The sequence below is a fragment of the Ascaphus truei genome, chromosome 7 (assembly GCF_040206685.1).
Source record: "Ascaphus truei isolate aAscTru1 chromosome 7, aAscTru1.hap1, whole genome shotgun sequence".
Classification (NCBI taxonomy): Eukaryota; Metazoa; Chordata; class Amphibia; order Anura; family Ascaphidae; genus Ascaphus; species Ascaphus truei.
Genome location: NC_134489.1, coordinates 101,542,782 through 101,566,921, shown reverse-complemented (window position 1 = coordinate 101,566,921; position 24,140 = coordinate 101,542,782). Strand labels below are relative to the sequence as shown.

At 46.7% G+C, this 24,140-nt stretch overlaps 1 protein-coding gene across 15 annotated transcripts in view; it reads right to left on the bottom strand.

Annotated features, from left to right (window-relative positions):
• Positions 1 to 14,052: 14,052 nt before the first annotated feature.
• Positions 14,053 to 24,140, bottom strand: part of TNS1 (tensin 1) — a 421,249-nt gene continuing 411,161 nt past the window's right edge. For all 15 annotated transcript variants that reach the window (XM_075609700.1, XM_075609701.1, XM_075609705.1 and 12 more), the window contains one exon: positions 14,053 to 22,781. In XM_075609700.1, coding sequence (XP_075465815.1) covers positions 22,643 to 22,781 — 139 coding nt within the window. In that variant the 3' untranslated portion in view covers positions 14,053 to 22,642. The remainder of the gene's footprint in view (positions 22,782 to 24,140) is intronic.

Genomic DNA, 24,140 nt, shown 5'->3' with positions numbered 1-24,140 from the left:
GTACTTGACAGAGACCCCTGATCACGTTACCTCCCCAGGGACAGCAATGCATAAATACCAACACTTCATCAGATCTTGGCTTCTCTCTCATTCAAAAATAAACTCAGGTACTGGCGTCGGACACAGCTGGCTGTGAGGCCTGGTTTGTCCAGAGATCAGGGCAGGTAGGTGTCTTTCTTGCCATCCTGCATCACTGAGTGAACACATCCAAGCCAGGGACTCGACCTTTGATCCCTCAATGTGAAGGAGGAACCCAGGCACAGAGACTCACACATTACTTTAAAGTCACTTTATCTCATTTCCATGTCTGCTTTCCTCTGGAGAGCTTCCCACCTATAATCCCCACAGTAACTGGATGCTTCTGAGATATCATTATGGGCTGTCGGACACCTGCCAAGATCATTCCCCACATACCAGCCTGTGAAAAGAACATGGTGATGAAAGTTCTCTGTGGCAGGAGGAGGGAGGTTTATGTGCTGGGCAGTCACACATTGTACATTAACTCCCCCATTGCTGGAGACCTCTGCAAAACATTGTTGCCTTTTCCAAGACAAATAACAACTTTAGCGACTTTATTGAATACAGCGCTTTTCTCCCAATGGGACTCCGAGCGCGTCACAGTTACAGTACAGCGCGCGGTACGCAGCACACAGGAATGTTACAGGCACAGTACCTGCCCAGGTGAATTTACAATCTATGTTTTTGGTGCCGGAGGCACAGGGAGATAAAGTGACTTGCCCAAGGAGCTGACACCAGGAATTGAACCAGGTTCCCCTGTCATGGTTATCAGAGTTAGTGCCTCTGAGCCCCTGTGAGACGCTGCACAGTGTTTTATAAGAGGGGTTTATGCTGAGATGTGTCTTTATTTTAGCGTTGGTGGAGATTTCTCTAGGTAGAATAGATTCGCTCTGGGGATAGACATTGCAAAACATGCCTGAAGCACAGTGCGTTGCCAAATCCTCCCTTTATACATAGACCAGGTAGGGAGTGGGATGCAACTGTTAAGGCCAAAATAGATACATTAAATAACAATAAATAATGCGTTTGTATACACAGCAGGATTTTTTATTAGTCTGCATTTCTGTTTACATTTAAACTTGTCAGCTGTTCGCTGCCGGTGATGTTGAGCACAGACTGGGGCCGCAGCGCCAAATCATTTCGCGCTTTACATCAACATTTAATAACCCTCGGTCTTTGTGGGGGAAGGGGAAAGAGCAGCGAGAATGCAAATGTTTTGGGCAAAGGGCCTTTCGAACAAGAAATCGCGTATCAAACGCGTGACACAGATGCAGCCAGACTTACTGCCCCCGTGAGCGCGGTGGGGAGCGCGGTTACACGGTGGCTCGTCTGCGCTCATCCGGCAGAATTATTTGCGGGGTTATCTATGTCATTGCAATTCCGTACGTGTGTCCGGCAGACGGCGCACTGAACATCTTCGCCTCCGATAGTAGCGCAGAGGTTCTCAACTCCCGTCTTTAAGCCCCCTCCCCCCCCCTACAGGTCAGGTTTTCAGGATAGCCCAGCTTCAGCACAGGTGGCTCAATCAGTCTTCGACTGAGCCTCTGATTGGGCCACCTATGCTGAAGCAGGGACTGATTGAGCGACCTGGGCTGAAACTGGGATATCCTTAAGACCTGACCTGTTGGGGGTGGGGGGAGTTGGGCTTGTAGACTGCAGTTAAGCGCCCCTGTGACCGCACTAAGAGAGCTGCGAATCACCAATAAATGCCGAGAATAAGACTGTATACCAGTCACGTGGTAATGTCAAAGCCCGAGGTTTTATTTGATTATTCTCCTTCCCAATGCCGGTGCACTACTGGTGAAAATAAACCGGATTTATTTACTGGTGAAAACAATAACGTTATTTTATTTTTTTAGCAAAGTATAAAGTCTGATTGCTTTCAATATTTTATTTTCATTTCAATAACAATACCACTTGTGGTTCCCTTTGCACGTCCCAGAGGGGTATTCAAGCCTTGCAGCCAGGGATTCTGGGTAATGACATGCAAATGAGCACACACAGTGTGCCGCTCTTGTCCTTTTAAGGAATCCGATGATGTTATAACGCGGTTATTAACCCCGTGGCTGCCAGGGAAGCCTGCAAGGCATTGGCAGTGAAAGGGTTCAGCGAATGCACCTACGTCCCTGCTAAACGTGTATGATCGATTGCCCCTATTATTTTCTATGGGGTTTTGTTTTGGGAACTCTGGTGCTACTTTTGCACAAAGGGTTGAAGTAAAAAAAAAAATATATATATATATATATATATATATATATTGAAAATATAATTAAAATGGACCACTACAGTATGATAAGTAAAGTTAATCCTAGTTGCTTAACAGATATTTGGTGAATCTCTCTGAAACCGAAGAGTTCATATATAAAATGCAGGTCAAAAGCTCAACCTGAGAGTATCTCTGCTGAGTTATGTCTGGGGACACAGAATGCAGAAACGCAAGATCAAACTCCCGCCACGAGTGGATTTCATCTGTCTCTTGATGATCGCATCAGTGGCACCTCGGGTCCTGTTCAGCTCGTGTCCCCTTTCCGCTTTCATCTGGCGCACTGCCTTTTGAGATATGTTTCCAGGAAAAGTCGGCATGATGCATATTTCAACCTTCTTTACCCTCCAGAGATCTGACGTTCCTTTGGTGTGTCAAAGAGGCTGATTTATAAGGTACACATCAACACTGGAGGGACGCGGTCCTGCAGAAATGCCTGTGTTATACATAGGCTACTAGCCTACTATATACAAATACACATACACACAAGCATATGTGATAATACTTATCTACACCAGAGTAACCTAGATAGTGACTTCAAAATGGGAGAATGTGGATTAAGAGTTAATCTTTGTATCGTTGGATATACTATTGTGTCACGCTTTCACCTTGGGTATGCATGTATCCATGTTATATGAACTTTACACATAAAGGGTGTGTGTGTGTGTGTGTGTGTGTGTGTGTGTGTGTGTGTGTATATATATATATATATATATATATATATATATATATATATATGTTTATATAGCAACTGTAAATATTACTGTATGTTCATTTGCATGTCTTAGACAGGTCTGCAACCTGTGTATGTGTATATGTGTATATATATATATATATATATATATATATATATATATATATATATATATATATAATCGTCACATGCTCATAAACCTGGTACAATCCCTAACCACCACATTAGTGAGGAACCTCTGTAAGGTGCAGGCCAGTATTACTCAGGCCATGAAAGTTTTATTGCTGAGTGATTACCATTTTAAGAAAGACAATATTTATCTACAGCTGTGAAATCCATCCGGCCTCCTCCAAGGATATTTTGGAAACACTGTTCTCTTAGGCTACAGTTGCAAAAGATCAATTGCATCCAAAATATGTTGATTTATTGCTCGTATTACTCCATCTTGACACCAACTTCCATAGCATTTACTTAGTTCCATTATTCAAGTAGAAACAGATGGGTACAGTAATATGTACAGACCATTCAGCAATTACATTATTTCCATTGATGCAGCCTTCCGAACATTCATTCCCAATAGGTCAGCAGCACCACCTAGTGCTGAATGCATGTACATACCAGTGCACATCTTGACCCATTCTACTGCACGTTCCTGCAATGACTTGTTTAGGTCTTTATTGACTAACTGTGGTGCACGATCACTATGAAAACGTACTTCAAATTAGCCTCTTCAGCCAATACAATTTTTCCTTTATGGATGATACAGGAAACATGTAGTTACTTAGTAGATGGATGTAAAGTGTCTTTTTTTCAATCTCATAAAGTTCAACCTTTGCTAAATTTAGACGACAGATACTTATCCTATATTTGTATTTACAGTAATATAATCCAGAGGAAGGCAAACAAAATACTCCAGTGACACATCATCCAATGATATCTCATAAGGGGGAAAATAAATTCCTTCCTGACTACAATAATTAGCAATCAGATTTACTCCCTGGATCAACATCCTTCCCATGTTTACTTATTAGTAGGCATATCTCTGTATACCTTTCCTTTCTAAAAAGATGACCCACCTTTTTTGAACAAATATACTCTATCTGCCATCACAGTTTCCATGGGTAATGAATTCCACATTGTAACCGATTATATTTGTGTATAGTTATCATATTCCCTCTTAGACGCCTCTTTTCTAATGTAATTAAATCTAATTTTGCTAGCCTCATAAATCAGATTATCCATCCCCTTTATTCATTTGGTGGCTCTTCACTTCACTCTCTCTAGTTCCATAATGTATTTTCTAAGGAGTGGTGCCCAAAATTGTACTCCCATATGCAAGGTGTGGTCTTACTAATGCTTTATAGAGGGGCATAATTATGTTTACTTCCCTTCCATCCATTGCCCGTTTAATGAAAGAAACTATCTTATTTGCCTTTGCAGCTACTGCAGGACTTTGGGCACTATTGCTAAGCCTGCTGCATACAAGCAATCCTAAATCCTTCTCCATCAAGGATTCCCCCAATATATCTCCATTTAATTTGTAAGTTGCCTTTTTATTCTTGTTTCCAAAATGCATAACCTTACATTTATCTGTATTGAACCTCATCTGCCATTTACCTGCCCACGTTTCCAGTTCTCCAAGTCCTTCTGAAGAGAAATTACATCCTGCTCTGATTCTACTACCTTACACAATTTAGTGTCATCAGCAAAGATGGAGACCTTGCCCTCTATGCCAACCTCAATGTCATTAATAAACAAGTTAAAAAGTAGGGGTCCCAGTACCGATCCCTGAGGTACTCCACTCACAACTTTAGCCCACCCTGAAAAAGTTCAACTTATTATAACCCTCTGTTGTCTGTCCTTCAACCAGTTTTCAATCCAGGTGCATATATTATTACAGAGTCAATTTGCTTTATTTTGTACACTACCTCTTGTGTGGAACCGTATCAAAAGCTTTTGCAAAAATCTAAGTAGACCACATCAACTGCATTACCCTGGTCTAAATTCCTACTTGATCAATCCTTCGTAAATCCATGCTGACTATTACTAATTATTTTGTTTTCCATTATTTCTGAATATTATCCCATACTAAACCTTCAAGTATGTAGCTTCCCCATTATTGATGTCAGGCTTATAGGTCTGTAATTCCCCGGCTATGATCTAGATCCCTTTTTAAATATTGGCACCACATCTGCTTTACGCCAATCTTGTGACATTTGTCTTGAGAAATGTGTTTCAATTTTACCACACTTTGCCTAAGGGTCCATGCTTTCTTTCCCTTTATTAATTTGGTGGCTCTTCCCTGCACTTTTTCTAGTTCCATAATGTATTTTTTATGGAGCGATGCCCAAAACTGTACTCCATAAAGGTGTGGTCTTACTAATGCTTTATAGGGGGAAATAATTATGTTTACCTCCCTTGCATCCATTCCCCATTTAATGCAAGATGAGATCCTTTTTGCCTTTCCAGCTACTGCCTGACATTGGGCACCGGAATGGGCCGTTTGGCCTCTGAACATCACGCAGCTGATCGGATCTTCCCGCCGACTGCCGCCATCTTTAAAGGTCCTCATCCTCTGATCTCCCTGTCGGAGATTTAAAAATGTGTCCTGGCTGCTGGGAGGCATGCTAGGTGCCCTGCTGTGTGCAGGCGCGCTCACAAATGGCGCCAAAGTGGCGACAAGCTAAGTACTTTTAAAGATGGTGGCAGCCAGAAGGGAGATCAGCGGCTGACGACCTTTAAAGATGGCGGCAGCTGGCGGGGACATCAGCGGCTGAGGACATTTAAAGATGGCGACTGGTGAGGACAACCGATCGGCGCAAGATGTTCAGCAGCTGAGGACCTTTAAGATGGCAGAAGGCAGTGGGGACAGCCGATTGGCAGGGAGATGTTCAACGGCAAGGTGCCATGTGGTCAGTGACAAACGTTGTAGCGTAGCGCTGACGGTGATTTGGTCACGGCCACATGGCCACGGCCAAATATCGTATAAGTTGGGCACTATTGCTGAGCCTGCTGTCTACATTCACGCCTAAATCCTTCTCCATTAAGGATTCACCTAATCTTTCCCCATATCATTTGTAAGTCGCCTTTATAGTCGTCTCCAAAATGCATAACCGTACATTTAGCTGTAGTTAAACCACAAATCCGCGCTAAAACATGTAACAGCTGAAGGAGTGGCTCGAGAGAAGGAGTGGCTCGAGAGAAGGAGTGGCTCAGTGAGTAAAGATACAGACTGGCACAGAGCAGGGGGACCTGGTTCAATTCCTGGTGTCAACTCCTTGTGACCTTGGGCAAGTCACTTTATCTCACTGTGCCACAGGCACCAAAAACAGATTGTAAGCTCTGCGGGGCAGGGATTGTGTCTGTAAAAATTCCTATGTGCTGTATGAAATAAAGTTATTATTATTATTAAGGATGAAAAGCATTGTTAGTTTAAATAAAACATATGAAGAATAGTACAGATCAATAATGTACCTATATATTCACTGTACTAAGTAGACAGTTTTATCACAAAAGATAAACCGCATAGAAACACCCCCAATTCTGTAACAATCCTGTGTGCTGCGCACCGCGCGCGCTGTACTGTAATTGTGACGCGCTTTGAGTTCCATTGGGAGAAAAGCGCTGTATGAAATAAAGTTATTATCACTGTTTTAGAAACCACTTAAATAGTCTTTTAAAAAAACCAGGAAGGTTATTGTGGGACCCTTTCCTTTCAAAGCTACGCAGGAAACAAATGAAAATAATGAAAATGATGAAACGTACCAATTATTGCATTTTTAACAATTATTAAACCTACGTGTTTTCTTCGTTCCGTTTCCTCAAATCTTCAAGTATGTTTTAAAGTTAACCCATTAAAGCAAAGCATTTTGTAATCACAAATATGAATTGTGTCCTGTCATTTATCGCTTCTGATATACAGTATAATACCAGCACGTAATGCTGTTAAACGCCACTGTATGCATCTAAAAAGATGCTAATGAGAATACTTCTAAATAAATAATTTCCACTTATAACACTCATTATTATAACACCCTGCGAAATATTTTTTCAGTTATTTAAGAATTTCGTAGTGCTCAACTGCAAAGCTGACCCGTCCTTCAAACTTTGCCCAATTGCTGTCATGTCGAGCAAGCCCAGTCCTCAAAGGCTACCAACAGGCCAGGTATTAGGGCTGAAGCAGGGATATCCATAAAACCTGGCCTGTTGGTGATCCTTGAGGTCTGCGTTTGACACCTGTTTCCGTCGGTAGCCGTAAGAATTTGCTGCCAGTAGGCTGTGACCAAGGTACAGATGTAGCTGGCTTGATGGCACTTACTGAATATCTTGTAGAGATTCCTTAGGATATGAAGGCGTGATAACGCAGAATATTACAACATACCCCACCTTACATGACAGAAGTTATAATAACCCTGGCTACATCTTTGTGGGTGCTTAATACTTTTTTTTTTCAACTTTATGTTTTATTCAGTTTTCAGATACAGCAGTTATAAAGCATAGTGTAACATGTGTCAACTTCTTTGCTGTGTTTACTACCACTTCTATTCACACATAAACACACTTACACAAAGACTCAGGGGAGGGGGGGACACACACCAGGGGAGGGGGGGGGGACACCAGGGGAGGGGGAGAATGGGGAGAATGGGGAAGGGGGGGGATCCCCGCTGCCACCGCCACCGGTTCTGCCGTGAGGCGCCGTTTTTCCAGACCTGTCTAACACCTCGCACTTCCCAGCTAACTACTTAGGCTGCAATTGTCTCTAACAGTCATGTCCGTCCTTTTGGTGCGAGGTGCTTAATACTTTTAAGGGGTACTTATCTGAGGTATAAAGTTTTAACCTAATTTGCTTCTAAACCCGCAAAGCTTCTTTTATAGGTAATGTACAGTATTGAAACTACTCCATGAGATTTAGTGTAAAGATTCCCACACGTGTCCTACGTATTTTTCTTTTTTAATAAATCAATTCTGTAGTCATAGATAACACATACTACATTTTTTATTTTATATTTTTAACTAGCTGATATACCCGGCGTTGGGCGAGGGGCGTGGAGGGGCGGAGGGGTCGAAGGGCAGGGAGGGGGGCGAGGGGTCGAAGGGCAGGGAGGGGGGAGAGGGGGCGAAGGGCAGGGAGGGGGGAGAGGGGGCGAAGGGCAGGGAGGGGGCGAAGGGCATGGAGGGGGGAAGGGCAGGGAGGGGGCGAGGGGCAGGGAGGGGGCGAGGGGCAGGGAGGGGGCAAAGGATGGGGCAGGGAGGGGGCAAAGGACGGGGCAGGGAGGGGGCAAAGGGCGGGGTAGAGAGGGGGCAAAGGGCGTGGCAGGGAGGGGGCAAAGGGCGGGGCAGGGAGGGGGTGAAGGGCGGGGCAGGGAGGGGGCGAAGGGTGGGGCAGGGAGGGGACAAAGGGCCGGGGCAAGGGAGGGGCAAAGGGCAGGGGCAAAGGGAAGGGCAGGGGCGAAGGGCAGGGAGGGGGCAAAGGGCAGGGAGGGGGCGAAGGGCAGGGAGGGGGCGAAGGGCAGGGAGGGAAGGGGCAAAGGGGAGGGAAAGGGCAAAGGGGAGGGAAGGGGCAAAGGGCAGGGGTGAAGGGGCAAAGGGCAGGGAAGGGGCGAAGGGCAGGGAAGGGGCGAAGGGCAGGGAGGGGGCGAAGGGCAGGGAGGGGGCGAAGGGCAGGGAGGGGGCAAAGGGCAGGGAGGGAGGGGGCAAAGGGCAGGGAGGGAGGGGGCAAAGGGCAGGGAGGGAGGGGGCAAAGGGCAGGGAGGGAGGGGGCAAAGGGCAGGGAGGGAGGGGGCGAAGGGCAGGGAGGGGGCGAAGGGCAGGGAGGGGGCGAAGGCAGGGAGGGGGCGAAGGGCAGGGAGGGGGAGAAGGGCAGGGAGGGGGCGAAGGGCAGGGAGGGGGCGAAGGGCAGGGAGGGGGCGAAGAGGCGAAGGGCAGGGAGGGGGCGATGGGCAGGGCGGGGGCGAAGGGCAGGGAGGGGGCGATGGGCAGGGAGGGGGCGATGGGCAGGGAGGGGGCGAAGGGCAGGGAGGGGGCAAAGGGCAGGGAGGGGGCAAAGGGCAGGGAGGGGGCAAAGGGCAGGGAGGGTGGGGGTGAAGGGCAGGGAGGGTGGGGGTGAAGGGCAGGGAGGTGGGGGTGAAGGGCAGGGGGGTTTGGGTGAAGGGCAGGGAGGGTGGGGGTGAAGGGCAGGGGGGGTTTGTGTGAAGGGCAGGGTTGGTGGGGGTGAAGGGCTGGGAGGGTGGGGGTGGGGGTGAAGGGCAGGGCTGGGGGGGTGGTGAAGGGCAGGGCCAGGGGGGGGTGAAGGGCAGGACTGGGGGGGGGGGGTGAAGGGCAGGGCCGGGGGGGGGTGAAGGGCAGGACCGGGGGGGGGGGTGAAGGGCAGGGCCGAAGGGGGGGGTGAAGGGCAGGGCCGAAGGGGGGGGTGAAGGGCAGGGCCGGGGGGGTGAAGGGCAGGGTCGAAGGGGGGGTTAAGGGCAGGGCCGGGGGGGTGAATGGCAGGGCTGGGGGAGGGGGGGGAGGTGAAGGGCAGGGTCAGGGGGGGGGGTGAAGGGCAGGGCCGGGGTGAAAGGCAGGGCTGGGATGGGGGTGAAAGGCAGGGCCGGGATGGGGGTTAAAGGCAGGGCCGGGATGGGGGTGAAAGGCAGGGCCGGGGTGAAAGGCAGGGCCGGGGTGGGGGTGAAAGGCAGGGCCGGGGTGGGGGTGAAAGGCAGGGCCGGGTGGGGGTGAAAGGCAGGGCCGGGATGGGGATGAAAGGCAGGGCCGGGATGGGGGTGAAAGGCAGGGCCGGGCCGGGTGAAGGGCCGGGATGTTGCGTGAAAGATCCCTTCCCCTGCGTTTACTTACCTCGCACCGGGCCGCGCTCCTCCTCCTCCTCGGGTTCCTCGGCGGTCTCCGTTCCCCCCGGCGAGGCGAAGCTGAGACGCTCAGGTGAGGAGGTGGTGTGGGCAGCGGCCCGTACAGCTCCCGACTGAGAGAGCCGGAGCAGCGCTCGCGGGGATAGTGAGCCGGGGGCGCTGCCTCTAGGCCTGAAGGTGAGAGCGGCGAGAGCGTGCTCTGGGGGTGGGGGGAAGTGGGAGCAGTCTGTGGGAGGGAGCACCGGGGGAGAGGGTGAGCACCGGGGGAGAGGGTGATCTTTGTGAGGTCCCGCGGAGTGGTGATAGGGGGTGGTTCCGTTTGTTGCGGGCCAGCGCCGGTAAGGGCGGAGGGGTGAGGGTGGATGGGTGAGGGTGGGTGGGCAAGGGCGGACAGCCGTTGAGGAGGGCCAGAGGGGGTGTTTGTGTGTGTGTGTGTGTGTGTGTGTGTGACCGGCCAATGAGAGGTGTGCGGTGGCGGGCGGGCCAATGCTCTCATTGGCCTGAGGCAGAGTGACGGGCCAAAGGTCCAATGTGATTGCCCCTAGGGACAGGACAAACAGACTCGCATACAACGGTTTGAGAAATATATAGATAGATTCAACTCTTAATTCCATTTTAAGTTCATTTTAATACTGAGTATCCTTTGATTTCTACAGCAGGTTTTAGCACATCTCCCCCCCAGCAGTGCAAGATATTTGCAACACTTTCTAACTATCGACCTGTCTCCTTCCTGCCTTTTGCCTCTAAACTCCTTGAACATCTTTTATTCTCTCGCTTGCTCAATTTTCTCAACACCTATTCTCTCCTAGACCCTCTACAATCTGGCTTCCGCACTGCTCACTCCACTGAAACAGTACTCACTAAAATAACGAATGACCTACATGCTGCCAAAGACAGAGGTCATTACACTCCGCTCCTATTACTCGACCTCTCTGCAGCATTTGATACTGTGGACCACCCTCTTCTCCTTCACATTCTCCATACTCTTGGCATTCTTAACAAAGCTCTATCCTGAATCTCCGCTTACCTCTCCCATCGTACTTTCCGTGTTTCTTCTGCTAACACCTCCCCCTCTATCGATCTCTCTGTGGGGGTACCCCAGGGCTCTGTCCTGGGACCTCTTCTCTTTTCACACTCTCTCTAGGTGACCTAATCACATCTCTTGGGTTCAAATATCACCTCTATGCTGATGACACACAAATGTACTTTTCTACCCCTGACCTTACACCTGCTGTACAGACTAAAGTTTCTGAATGTCTCTCGGCTATATCATCCTGGATGGCCCTCTGCCGACTTAAACATGTCAAAAACAGAGCTCCTCATACTTCCTCCAAAACCTGGCCCTACTACCTCCTTCCACATTACTGTTGGAAGTACTATCATTCACCGAGCATGCTGCCTAGGGGTCACATCCTCCTCTCACATTCAAAAGGTAGCAAAAAAACTATCGTTTTTTCCTCCGCAATATTACGAAGATACGCCCTTTCCTCTGTTGCTCGACTGCAAAAATGCTTGACACAGAGCCGCATTCTCTTCCGTCTCGACTACTGTAACCTCCTGCTGTCCGGCCTTCCTGCCTCTCACCTGTCTCCCCTATAATCTATCCTAAATGCTGCTGCTAGAGTCACTCTACTATTTCCGAAATCTGTCTCCGCGTCTCCCCTGCTGAAATCCCTCTCCCGGCTTCCTATCAAATCCCGCATCTCGCACTCAATTCTCCTCCTCACTTATACAGCTTTACACTCTTCTGCCCCTCCTTACATCTCAGCCCTAATTTCTCGTTATGCACCATCCTGACTCTTGTGTTCTGCTCAAAAATGTCTTCTCTCTACCCCCTTTTGTATCTAAAGCCCTCTCCTGCCTCATACCCTTCTCATTGAATGCCCCACACCTCTGGAATGCCCTTCCCCTCAATATCCAACTAGCACCCTCTCTATGCACCTTTAAGACCCACCTCAAAACAAACCTGCTTAAGAAGCATAGGATTAGCTCCATGGCTGATAATTAACACCTGATACATAAAGCTTGGCCCCTTACAGACGCACTTACCAGAACGCCCTCCTACTGTCTCTGTACGTTCTTCCTACCTACCAATTAGATTGTAAGCTCTTCGGAGCAGGGGCTCTTTTTCCTAAATGTTCCTTTTAGGTCTGAAGCACTTCTCCCCTTTGTGTTATTTATATGATTGTCACATATATTACTGCTGTGAAGCGCTGTGTACATACACACTTTCCTGGCTGTGATCATTTGTTGCCAATATTCCCAGCATTTTGAGCTGCAAACTGTAACAATAGATAATGTTGCCATAGTAGACGGACTGAAGGATTGATTGAAACTGAAACTCAGCCATTTACTGAACCCTGGGAAACAGGAACGAATCGATCGGTAGCTTTGGTAATTAGTTTTCAATTAAGGTAATCAAAGGCTGCAAATATATATATATATATATATATATATATATATATATATATATATATATATATATATATTATTTTTTTAACTACCACTTGGATTGCCTCTTTAAAGCACTCGACCATGTAACAGCTGCTCTAACCCTGTGCAAAGTTGCGTTATATGCTAAATTACATTTATATTTGCAAATGAAAAGCTCTATGTAGAAAGGTAATTTTGTGGGACAAAAAGCACATTAATTTTGCATGAATGTATCAGAACACATATGTATTATAACGCGATATATCATATTTTCTGCCTATCTGGTGCCATTTTTGTCCTTTAATTGCCCCCAATTTCAGTGCAAAACTTCACAAACATGTAACTTACTTACATACAGTATGAAGCAACCAAAAGAAAAACACAGGATGCTTTGTGTAAAGAATTATGTTTGGGAATGAATTGAAAGAGTGCATTGCTTACAAAAAAACAATTTCTCACCTTAAACCCTCAGTGGTCCGCGTTGGCACCATTAATCGTGCCCTTTATATGTGATGCTCGTTTTCTGATTCTGCGGGTGGTCGTGCTCATACATACAAAGCGGCAATCCCAGCTGCCAATTTCCCCCCATTATTTTAGTTTTCTCACGTAGGATTGAATCAGGGCGTTTCCATATCTGAACCCCATTATTTGCAGCTCGGGAGACCCCCTGCTTCCATATATATGTACGTCCGTGGGGGGTGCTGGTAGCCACTCTGGCTCATTAGCAGGGTTGATGCAACGGTGGCGTTTATATTATATTAATATATATATATATATATATATATTATTATTATATTAAACCGAGCACTACTCACGGGAACAGGTACGAGGGAAAAATAGAGAATGCATATTCCATAAAAAAATGATTGTAATTTATTGGTCATGAAGACAAGGAAGCGAAGGTGTCGCCCCACCAACGCGTTTCGCGCCTAAGCGCTTTTGAGATACCTATCCATTTATTCATTGCTCATATCACAAGATCTGTTACATGGGAACATTGTTTTATCAAGGCATATCATGCTACATCTGTATCTGGTCTTTAGCGCCACACATATTGGTTCTCGCTGTCAAAGCTCTCGCCCCCTGCTGGAAGCCATGACATCATCTGGTGCAGCTTCCTATTGGCCCATGTGACGCAGGCGCTTTAAATTTGCAGGAGATACCGGCACCCCCTTCGGAGGTGAGTATCTCCAGAAACAGGGTGTCCCCGGATTTGAAATGAATAGGGGTTCAGCTCCGGAGACCCCCTGCTTCAATCCTACGTTTAAAAAAAAAAATATGAAAATACAAAATGGCTTGGATTGCTTCATTAAGAATGGTTTCATTTTCATTTTGTTTGACGTTGAGAAAAACTTGACGGACAATGTTGACGCATTTATGGCGCCCAAAACTGGCACATACTTGAAGTTTAATATTTCATGGTTCTATATGTGCGCCAGATAACATCCAATAGCTGCCTTTAACTCCACCCACCAGTGTCATTTCTTTCTTTGTGAAAAGGTTGACACACACACACACACACACACACACACACACACACACACACACACACACACACACACACACACACACACACACACACACACACACACACACACACACACAGGTTTTATACATTAGGGCACAGAGACGCACTAACTTGCTATTAGTGCGACTCTCACGTATGGCTTTATACAATAGCCTCTGTGTTCTGCGCGTTCATCTCCTCCTTATGGCACAACTCTCGTTCATGGGGCACTTGCCCACGTGGCATCCATTGTGTTTTCCCACCAGCATTTACTCCAAACAGAAACACAATGACATTCCAAGCAAAAGTATATTTTATATATTGATGTTATCACTGAGAAAGCCATACAATAAATTGCAAAGAATTACAGACATCTGTACAAACAAAAGTGGGAAGCTGAAATCTATCCACTATCGGGGTAAGCAAAATAACGCGCCGTATATTTTTTTACAAGTGATAACATTAAGAGCACATGGATACAAAATATAAAGTATATTTCCATCTATATAAATACAGAGAGGGGGGGTATTCATTTTTTTTTTCCCATTTGTTTATTTATATATATATATTTTTTTAGTTTTTTTTCTTTTTCTTTTTTTGGTTACGGATTGCGGTTGACAGGTCCTGACGCAAACATATTAAAAAAAAGGAAGCGTGTTAAGAAACTTCCGTGAATCCCATCGCTGCTGGAGTGGCCCGCAATGCACACAGGTGCAATACACTGCAGGAGTGACCCGCAATGCACACAGGTGCAATACACTGCAGGAGTGGCCCGCAATACACACAGGTGCAATACACTGCAGGAGTGGCCCGCAATGCACACAGGTGCAATACACTGCAGGAGTGACCCGCAATGCACACAGGTGCAATACACTGCAGGAGTGGCCCGCAATACACACAGGTGCAATACACTGCAGGAGTGGCCCGCAATGCACACAGGTGCAATACACTGCAGGAGTGGCCCGCAATGCACACAGGTGCAATACACTGCAGGAGTGGCCCGCAATGCACACAGGTGCAATACACTGCAGGAGTGACCCGCAATGCACACAGGGGCAATACACTGCAGGAGTGGCCCGCAATGCACACAGGGGCAATACACTGCAGGAGTGGCCCGCAATGCACACAGGTGCAATACACTGCAGGAGTGACCCGCAATGCACACAGGGGCAATACACTGCAGGAGTGGCCCGCAATGCACACAGGGGCAATACACTGCAGGAGTGGCCCGCAATGCACACAGGGGCAATACACTGCTGGCTGGGATGGCATGAAAGGTCCTAACACAAAAGTGGTGGAGCTGTGACGTTTAATGAAGACACATGAATGAGAAGGAAGAGGAAGACTTGGGAAAGAATGAAGCGAGCGTGAGATGTAGAGCTGTCCGCACGGAAGACCACATTGCAGCGTGTTTTGATGACTACGTGCTCTTCCGAGAAGAAACGGGTAACACTTGACCAATGGCAAGAAGCAAATTGTTCTGTAAGGTTTAGACAGCTGGGGATACGTGGATACCGCCTTCTTTCTGTTCCACGCCTTAACTGGCAGCACGGACACAACACGACTACTTCTAGCAATGGAAGCAGTCCTATGCCGTGCATTTATAGCAGGGATGGGCAGCTCTAGTCCTCAAGGGCCACCAACAGGATTCAGGATATCCCTGCTTCAGCACTGGTGGCTCAGTCAAAGACTGAGACACTGATTGAGCCACCTGTGCTGAAGTAGGGATATCCTGAAACCCTGACCAGCTGGTGGCCCTTGAGGACTGGCGTTGCACACCCCTGATTTACAGGGACTGGTTTAATATGAATCAATTATTTATTTTAAGCCAAAAACACCTTTAGTGCTGGTTCTGATTGCGTGCTTGATCGTTGCCTCGCATTGGCCATGCTTTCTTTTCTCCTAAACATTGGGGTGTGCCTGGTTCTAATCACATTTTTCATGTTAATGTTATTTCTGATTGCCAAGTCCAATGCAGACAGCACTGTACAATAGGGAACAATAACACCGCTGAGCTTACAATCTAACGTTTGATACCCGAGACATAGGGAGACACGGCAAAGGTTGTACATGCTTAAACACATCAATGGCATTCAACTCGGTTCCTTGAACGCTGGTAAACCCATCCAGCCCAAGATGAGGGGCATTCTTTATCCTTGCATAAACCCCGCTTATCAAGCGATAAGGGTGGATTCTGTGTCCCAGGGCCAACCATCTCAAGTCTCCAATGTTGTGGGGGTTGGTTTTTGGAGAACCGATTAGGCATGTAGACCATTGGACTCTAAACTAGAGATTGCAATCCAATATTTGGAACTGTAATGCAACATACATTTGAGTTTCTCTATTTGCCTTATGTTTTGGGACATTGTTTGCCAGACAGATTTCCAATACAGTATGTGTGTCTCCCACTGTGTCAGGTCACAAAATAGCTCTGGGTCGGAAAATAAAGCCAGAGGTGGGTTCTTTCTGGCCTAGTTTTCAACCCAGAGTTGCTCTGCAGAAATCCTTAAACAAGCCATTAACTTCGAAACAAAATGGGAATCCTGAACTTATCTGGGACACGAAGCCCAGGGGAGTGAGGGGATGTGTCAGATTGATACAGTGTAAAAATGAATGACGGATTCGGAGAATAAGAGATCACGCCTGCAGCAAAGTGCCTCATATACAGCTAACAAAGAAAAGTGCGTTTCTGAAACAAAGTATCTTTGGTTAATGATTTATGCATTACAGGTTGTGTGTGTGTGTGTGTGTGTGTCTCCAGTGTAATTCAAAGCAACAGACCTTGCAAGGCAACATAACCTCTTCAATGCTTGGGACACCAAGCTTTAACCCAGGGGTAGCCAACTCTAGTCCTCAATGGCCACCGACACGCCAGGTATTAAGGATATCCCTGCTTCAGCACAGGTGGCTCAGTTTCTCATTCATTCTCACTGAGCCACTAATTGAGCCACCTGTGCTGAAGCTGGAATATCCTGAAAACCTGACCCGGTGTGGCACTTGAGGACTAGAGTTGGCCACTCTTTAACCCCTTCACTGACAGAGGGTCCTGTAACACATTGCAGAATTGCAGGCCCTTCTAGCTGTGGAAGAGGGTTATACAGCGAGTGGTTATAGCATCTCCCTAGTGGAGACAAGGTCAGCGGTGTGCTACAATGTGACCCCTCCCAAGGGAATCTCTGTCCCTTCCCATGTGCCTGCCAGTGTGCACACAGGCATGTTTATTAGAAGTGCTATAGCTGAAACATACAATAATTATACCAGTGATCCTATATGCAAGTGGTTCTTGGCTCATCCATCTCTCCCCCGCCCCCATACTAGTGAAAAGCAGAGTCACGCGCAGTGAACAATGTATTAGCTTCGATCCTCGTGGATGGAAGTGAATGAATTGTTAACCGTTTGTTATCTTGCTCCTGCTGATTATGGGCCTGTGAGTAAGACTGCTAGAAGTTTCCATGATACAGTTGGGGTGGAATGAAAGTACAGACATGCTCTACATCTGCTAATATGTCCTGGCACCCGGCTCTCTGTATCTGTGCAATGGTAGAGGTACGATGGTACTGGGTGCTAACTAGATTTCCTGGGTTCAAACCTTAGCATTTTGTTTATAGAATAAAATCATACTGTTTGTTGGCCCAGGGACAGCAGGCTGCAGATTTCCTTTCCGCTTCTGATTGTCTTCTACTGGTACTTAGCATAAGTTGAACATACTGTGCAAAATACCCTCTGCTTCAGCACAGGTGGCTCAATACCGCTTGGGCCACCTGTGCTAAAGCAGGGATATCCTTAAAACCTGTCCTGTTGGTGGCCCTTGAGGACTGGAGTTGCCCACCCCTGGACTAAACAGTGAATTGTCTCATGGCTCCATATTTAAAGGGAAACTTGCCGCCAAACCAGCATTGCAATGCATTGCTGCCCGGGCCGCGGTCCTGCACGAGGGGACGCGGTCCTTTTAACCGGGGGTACATATGGTATCCCACAGTACGATGAGTAAACAAAGGGAGTTACTGCACCGACACACTTTATTCGAGCAAATACCCAGTATGTACCTGGCAGATACCTGGAATGCGCCGCTCCTCACCTCTGACAAGCCCCGTTGCATTTGCCTTCCCAGCCTGGGTTCATGCCTGGCTGACGGGCGGCTGATCTGTTAAATGATAATGATTAGGATTTAATAGGCTGCAATGCTTCGCGTGTCTACCAGATGGCATAAATTCATGAATTGTAATGCAGTATATATATATATACTGTGCAGTATTGCAGCCAGCGGGAATAAAATGCTTCAATCCCTGCCTGGAAAATAACCCAATGCACTCGGGCAGAAAACAGTCACAAACCTCAATACACCCGGGTATACCCGAATTCGTGGGACTAGCCGAGCTCGAATAAAGTGTGTCGCCAGTGTATTGTCAAAGCCCACTGTCCAGCTGGCGCAAATATGGCTCTTGGGTGCATAATGGGGTCAAAACGCATTGTAAGCTGCTTAGTGCTGGCTCCCACGTGGTGCCACGGACGCTGCTCTGCCAGAGACGCACGCGGTATCAGTGTCAGCAGAGCAGCACTGCTGTCCTGAGGCTGGGCCTCCCTGCCTGTATCTCGGGATACAAGCGCTGGGTATACTGTAATACAATTATAAAAGCCTTCGTTATCATCCGCAGGGATTCCACAACCAAACGCAACGCTTGCCGAGAAAACGCAGTGCGTCTCCTTTCTGTTCACACACAAATCCAGCCCTCCCTGAAAACATTGCATGGATTCCTTCACACGCAGCAGCGCCCATCCACGGCTGGAGAGGCCTGTGAAGCCGTACTCCAGCAGCCATGGGGGCTACCTTTAGGGTCTCTCTATTGGTCAGTGGCACTCTGGTTTTGGTTTTACCCCTCGCTCTCCGACAGGAGCATGACCATCCGGGAGTATAGTTACCTGGTTATAATACCAGTAAGGCACTCAGAGGGATTGGCTGCCATCCCAATAAATAACACTCAGGGATGGTCTCTCGTAGAGCCCCAGGATGGCAAAGAGTTAACAACCACAAGAGTGCCAGCTTAACAATACCCCAGTAAAACAGCCTCTTCTATATACACACACACACGCACTCTCACACCTACACAAAACATGCCCTCCTCTTACTCTCTCACATACTCAGTCGTTCTGTATTCGAAGGGGAGAAGTAAAATCAAATTTACAGTCTTTTTTTATCAATGGGTCCACCCAGGAACGGACAGGTGCGCAGTAAGGAAAGCCACTGTGCCCCGATTCACTAAGCAGTGCTGCGGGGATTACACCCTGATCCGGCATTAACTGCTACTGAATTGAATCGAGGGCGATACCTCACTTCAATGCACAGTGACTCTCCCCTATGCCACATCTGATAAAAAGGCCTCTTTCACTCTGTATGGGCGACATGCACAAAGATCTGCATTCTGTCTTCCCTCTGGAGTAAAGCTAATGTACCGTTACCATTATTTAGTAAATAAGTCCTGTTTATCTGCTACTGTTAATGTGGGGAAATATGCCTTCGAGCAGGGGTTCTCGACTCCAGTCCTTTGGACCCCCCAACAGGTCAGGGTATCACTGCGATGACTGAGCCGCCTGTGCTGAAGCAGGGATATCCTAAAAACCTGACCTGTTGGGGGGGGGGGGGGTCTTGAGTACTGGAGTTGAGAGCCCCTGCCTTAGAATACAACCAAAGCTACTTTAGTGGAACCTGTTGCCACGCTGCAGTGGAACAGACAACGCATCAGCGGGAAAAGTGGCCACTGCTTTGTACAGTATGAGCCGCGTGCAGGAAGGGTGTGGGACTATTGTGCTATATCACCCGAGAACATGAACCCTGCCTACATCTGTATGCACGAATCAGAGCTTTACATACAGAGCATGTGCTAACTACTGACTGTCAGGACAAAGCAGCGAGGTGCCGTGAAAAAGAGCTGGTTTATATAATGCTTCTATCTCTCAGGTCTTATTTTCTTGCTACTACATGGTATTTAGCAAAGCTGATGGGTGGTTTAGTTTTGTGCTCTGTTGCTGGTTAGATCATAAACAGCAGTGTCATGTCCCTGGCTGGATAAGATTAACAGTGTAAGTGCTGGGAGAGTAATACTGAAATGGCTCGTGTGTTGTACAGAGGATTAGGATGAGGGGCTGTATGACATTACCTGGAAAGGTAATGCTGAACTGAAGGATGGACAGGGCCTTGTGCCATCCTCAAAGTCTTCTACTTCTGTATGCATAATTTCCATACAAAGTGATATGTGTTCTGGTGGCATACACAAAAACGTCCAACATGCCCCGACAAAAGGCATGAACTGTACGTGTAGCATGACATATGTGTATATGTGCACTGAGGATGCATGTGGCTCGTTACAATGGAAGGGCGTGTGCGTGGATGTCATATGAAACAAGGTTATACTGTATGTGCCTGGTGACATCGGAAGGAAGGTGGCATGTCTGTAGGGAGAAGCCATAGGTTTCTGAAGGCAATACTTGGAAAGGGAATGGTGGCTGAGGGCAAGTAAGTGTGCATGGTGGCTGAGGGCAAGTAAGTGTGCATGGTGGCTGAGGGCAAGTAAGTGTGCGTGGTGGCTGAGGGCAAGTAAGTGTGCATGGTGGCTGAGGGCAAGTAAGTGTGCGTGGCTGCTGATACAGATTTCTCTTCATCTAAAACGCAGTAAGAATATGTGCTTGCTGCAGGAATACAAATGAGGTTGGATACGTCCATCCTCTCTGAAAGTCAAGGCCTGGACCATGAAATTACATTCAGAAGCCTTTAAGCATCATGTGCTTTTCTCTCCTGTCTCTCTCTCATTGCGGGTCACTGCTTGCAATCAGCTATCCATGATAGTAGCTGGTCTGCACTCTTATCCTCACGTAATCACAGGTGAACTAATGCATTTCTGGAGCACAAACACGAAGCATTGTTTTAACAATGCTTGGTAGCACCCCCCCTGGCAGTGCAAAGGTTAAACAGCCAGAAGCCGTAAAACACATCAATACTTTAACCCTAGAAATGTTGCTTTCTATTAATTTGTTTTGTTCGGCAAGTGATTCAGCCTACACATTTAAGTACTATAGTACAGTACTTTGCCAAGAACATTGCTAAAGCAGCTACTAGCAGTGCCTTGCTAGAGAACCAGAAGCACATTTTACAAAAGGGGCCGTAGACGCTTTTTAAAACATTATTTATCCACAAGGATTATATTCATAGTAGTCTGGGTTGTATATGTGTCGAGGCCTCTATGGTTATACAGTTCTGTTAATACTGAAGGAGAGAAGCACTATAGCATGGCAGGATATAGTTTCACCTTCCAGCTTAATGCAAACCAGACAGTGAATTATTCTGGTAACCTCATGTCTTTGCCATTCCCCTTAGTATCATGATTCTCCCCCACCACCCGCACCCCATGTACCTTCCTCAGCCTTACAGTCTCAATGGGACTCCCTGCAAGAAATGCTCGTCTGCACAGACTACCAACGGGGACCCATTTGTGATGTAAAAAAACAAACAAAATATCAACCAGATTGCATTGCACTGTAGTAACTGGGGTGACAGAACACAAAGCTCTGCCTCACTGCGATGATCACACAGACTGGGAGTGCTTAATTTCAAGCAATAACTGATCTGCAGTTGTGTCCAGCTGAATACAATTTAGCCAGCTTTCTGCCACTGCAGCAGTGCAGGCCTCCCCCCCCCCAGGCCTCCCCCCCCCCCCCGGGAGAGGAGCTGTTCAAATATCTGGTTGTTCCACCGAGGCACTTTTCAGATGGACTAATGTTCACCCACGATAACTAAATTGCCTCTGCTCCTTCTCGTTTTATTGTATGAATTCCTTGGCTAACAAAGGCACTTTGCAAAACACTGCTGTACATTCCCCTCTGACAGCTGGTGGGTGAAGGATGCACAAGATCAACCATGCTTCACTGTCTCTTTAAAGGAAACATAACAGAGACAACCAAACAGTTCACAGCACTTTATGGTCCCTATTCCATATGCTGTGAAGCTACTTCTCTATACAGGAGATTATTTTAGTCCCATGGAACTGAAATTCTCTCCAGGACCGCAAAGATGATGCACAGAAAATTGAATAGGGGTTTATGGCTGTAATGTTATGCTTGCATTCTTCTCTCTGACCACTAGGTGTCACCACTGATGCATAAATGAAAGCCACCTTTACATGGTGGAACCAAGTTAAACCCAACAAGTGACCAGCTGAAGATGATCAGAACTAGATGTCTGATGCAGGTTAACAAGACTTTGCATCAAATACAGCATGCCCCATGTTTAAGAACGGCTAAAATATTGATGTCATTTTTCATCCAACTGATTGCTTTACCAGTACCCAAGCATAAAGGGAAAGTGAACAAAAAATATATATCTTTTAAAAAGACAGTAAATCCTCAGCCAGCTCTGTACATCCAACGAACGTATAAAAATCTTGCCTTATGATATACTCTCCTAAACAAGTAGTTATAAATGTTGTGTATGCTAGATATGTTTATATATATATGTATATATATATAGTTGTATATATCCTTTAGTAATGGCAGCAATTTAATATTCAATCAAAATGAACACCTTAAATATTGATGCAGTTGAAAATTGATCCAGAAGCCAAGGAGATATCAGTATGCAAATTGGCAACTTTGTTTACTTCCATCCCTTCAGCAGGAAATGGGTTAACATTATTTCCTCTTTTGCGCCATTTCTTCGATTTTTGTTGTTTGTTTTGGTGGTTTGTTTCCCCCCCGCACACTCTCACCCGACCCCCCCCAATTCACTCCCCTCTCCTATAATGCACGTCCTCTCTCTTGCCATCTTCAAGAGTCCCCAAGTCCTTGTTTCCATCGCACCGCTGGTTCATGTACAGGACACAGGCAGCAGGAGACGCTCATCTCTTCTGCAAACCAATCACCCGCGACACAAAGTTGACGATAGCAGTGGCCGGCTGGTTGGGATCCAACTCGGCAAACAGATGGCAAACGTTGTCAGTCGTGCTCCCTTGTTTTCTGGCCACAAAGCCAAAGAGCCTGGAGGAGAAGGAATGGGCATTAGTCAGCAGGAGGAAGCAGGCGCCTGGAGGCAGTGGCTCAGTCTTCAAAGTGGGGGAACATACACTGTATAGTGTTTTCTTAAAGTTAAACCACTTTGGCTCATATTGACCAAGCAGTGTTATTCCAGAAGACACGTTCCATCCGCGGAATGGGTTGGAAGGCGTTTTGTGAAACAGCACTGCTTAGGAGATATGGGCTTTTCGATCCCTGTCCCTTGACAGACATCAGTTTTCACTTGTTTGTTTTGCCTTTGTGCAGATATCTGCTCTTCGTCTCAGACAAGACTTTCAGCTGGTATTTAAAATCATATATTAGTCATTCAATAACTTATTTTCAACATGAAACAGTAACTAACAGTTAATAATTACTGTAAAAGCAAAATGTAAAAGCAAAATTCCACTGAGCCATGAGTGTATTAATGAGTGGGATGTCCTGTGGTTGAGTGTATTAATGAGTGGCATGTCCTGTGGTTGGGTGTATTAATGAGTGGGATGCCATGTGGTTGAGTGTATTAATGAGTGGGATGCCATGTGGTTGAGTTATTAATGAGTGGGGTGCCATATGGTTGAGTGTATTAATGAGTGGATGCCATGTGGTTGGGTGTATTAATGAGTGGGATGCCATATGGTTTAGTGTATTAATGAGTGGATGCCATGTGGTTGAGTGTATTAATGAGTGGATGCCATGTGGTTGAGTGTATTAATGAGTGGGATGTCCTGTGGTTGAGTGTATTAATGAGTGGGATGTCCTGTGGTTTAGTGTATTAATGAGTGGGATGCCATATGGTAGAGTGTATTAATGAGTGGGATGCCATATGGTAGAGTGTTTTAATGAGTGGGATGCCATGTGGTTGAGTGTATTAATGAGTGGGATGTCCTGTGGTTGAGTGTATTAATGAGTGGGATGCCATGTGGTTGAGTGTATTACTGACTGGGATGCCATGTGGTTGAGTGCATTAATGAGTGGGATGTCCTGTGGTTGAGTGCATTAATGAGTGGGATGTCCTGTGGTTGAGTGCATTAATGAGTGGGATGTCCTGTGGTTTGCCTACTCTGTGTCATGTTATTTATTATTAGTGCAACAAGACAGCTGTAGATTCTCATAAACACCCTGAACTCCAAGTCAACACAACAGCTAAAATTAGGGAGCATCAGGTGTTCAGCTCACAGGCTGTGCAGTTAACCCTCACACAGTTGCACGTACAATAATGGCGTTGGGGACATTTTTCTCACTTGATTTGCAGAGGCCCCCCCCCCACCCCCACTTTGCAAGTACGCCCAGACTTTTTTTTTTACACTGATAAATTGCAATGAAACATAAGGTGAGATTCACAAA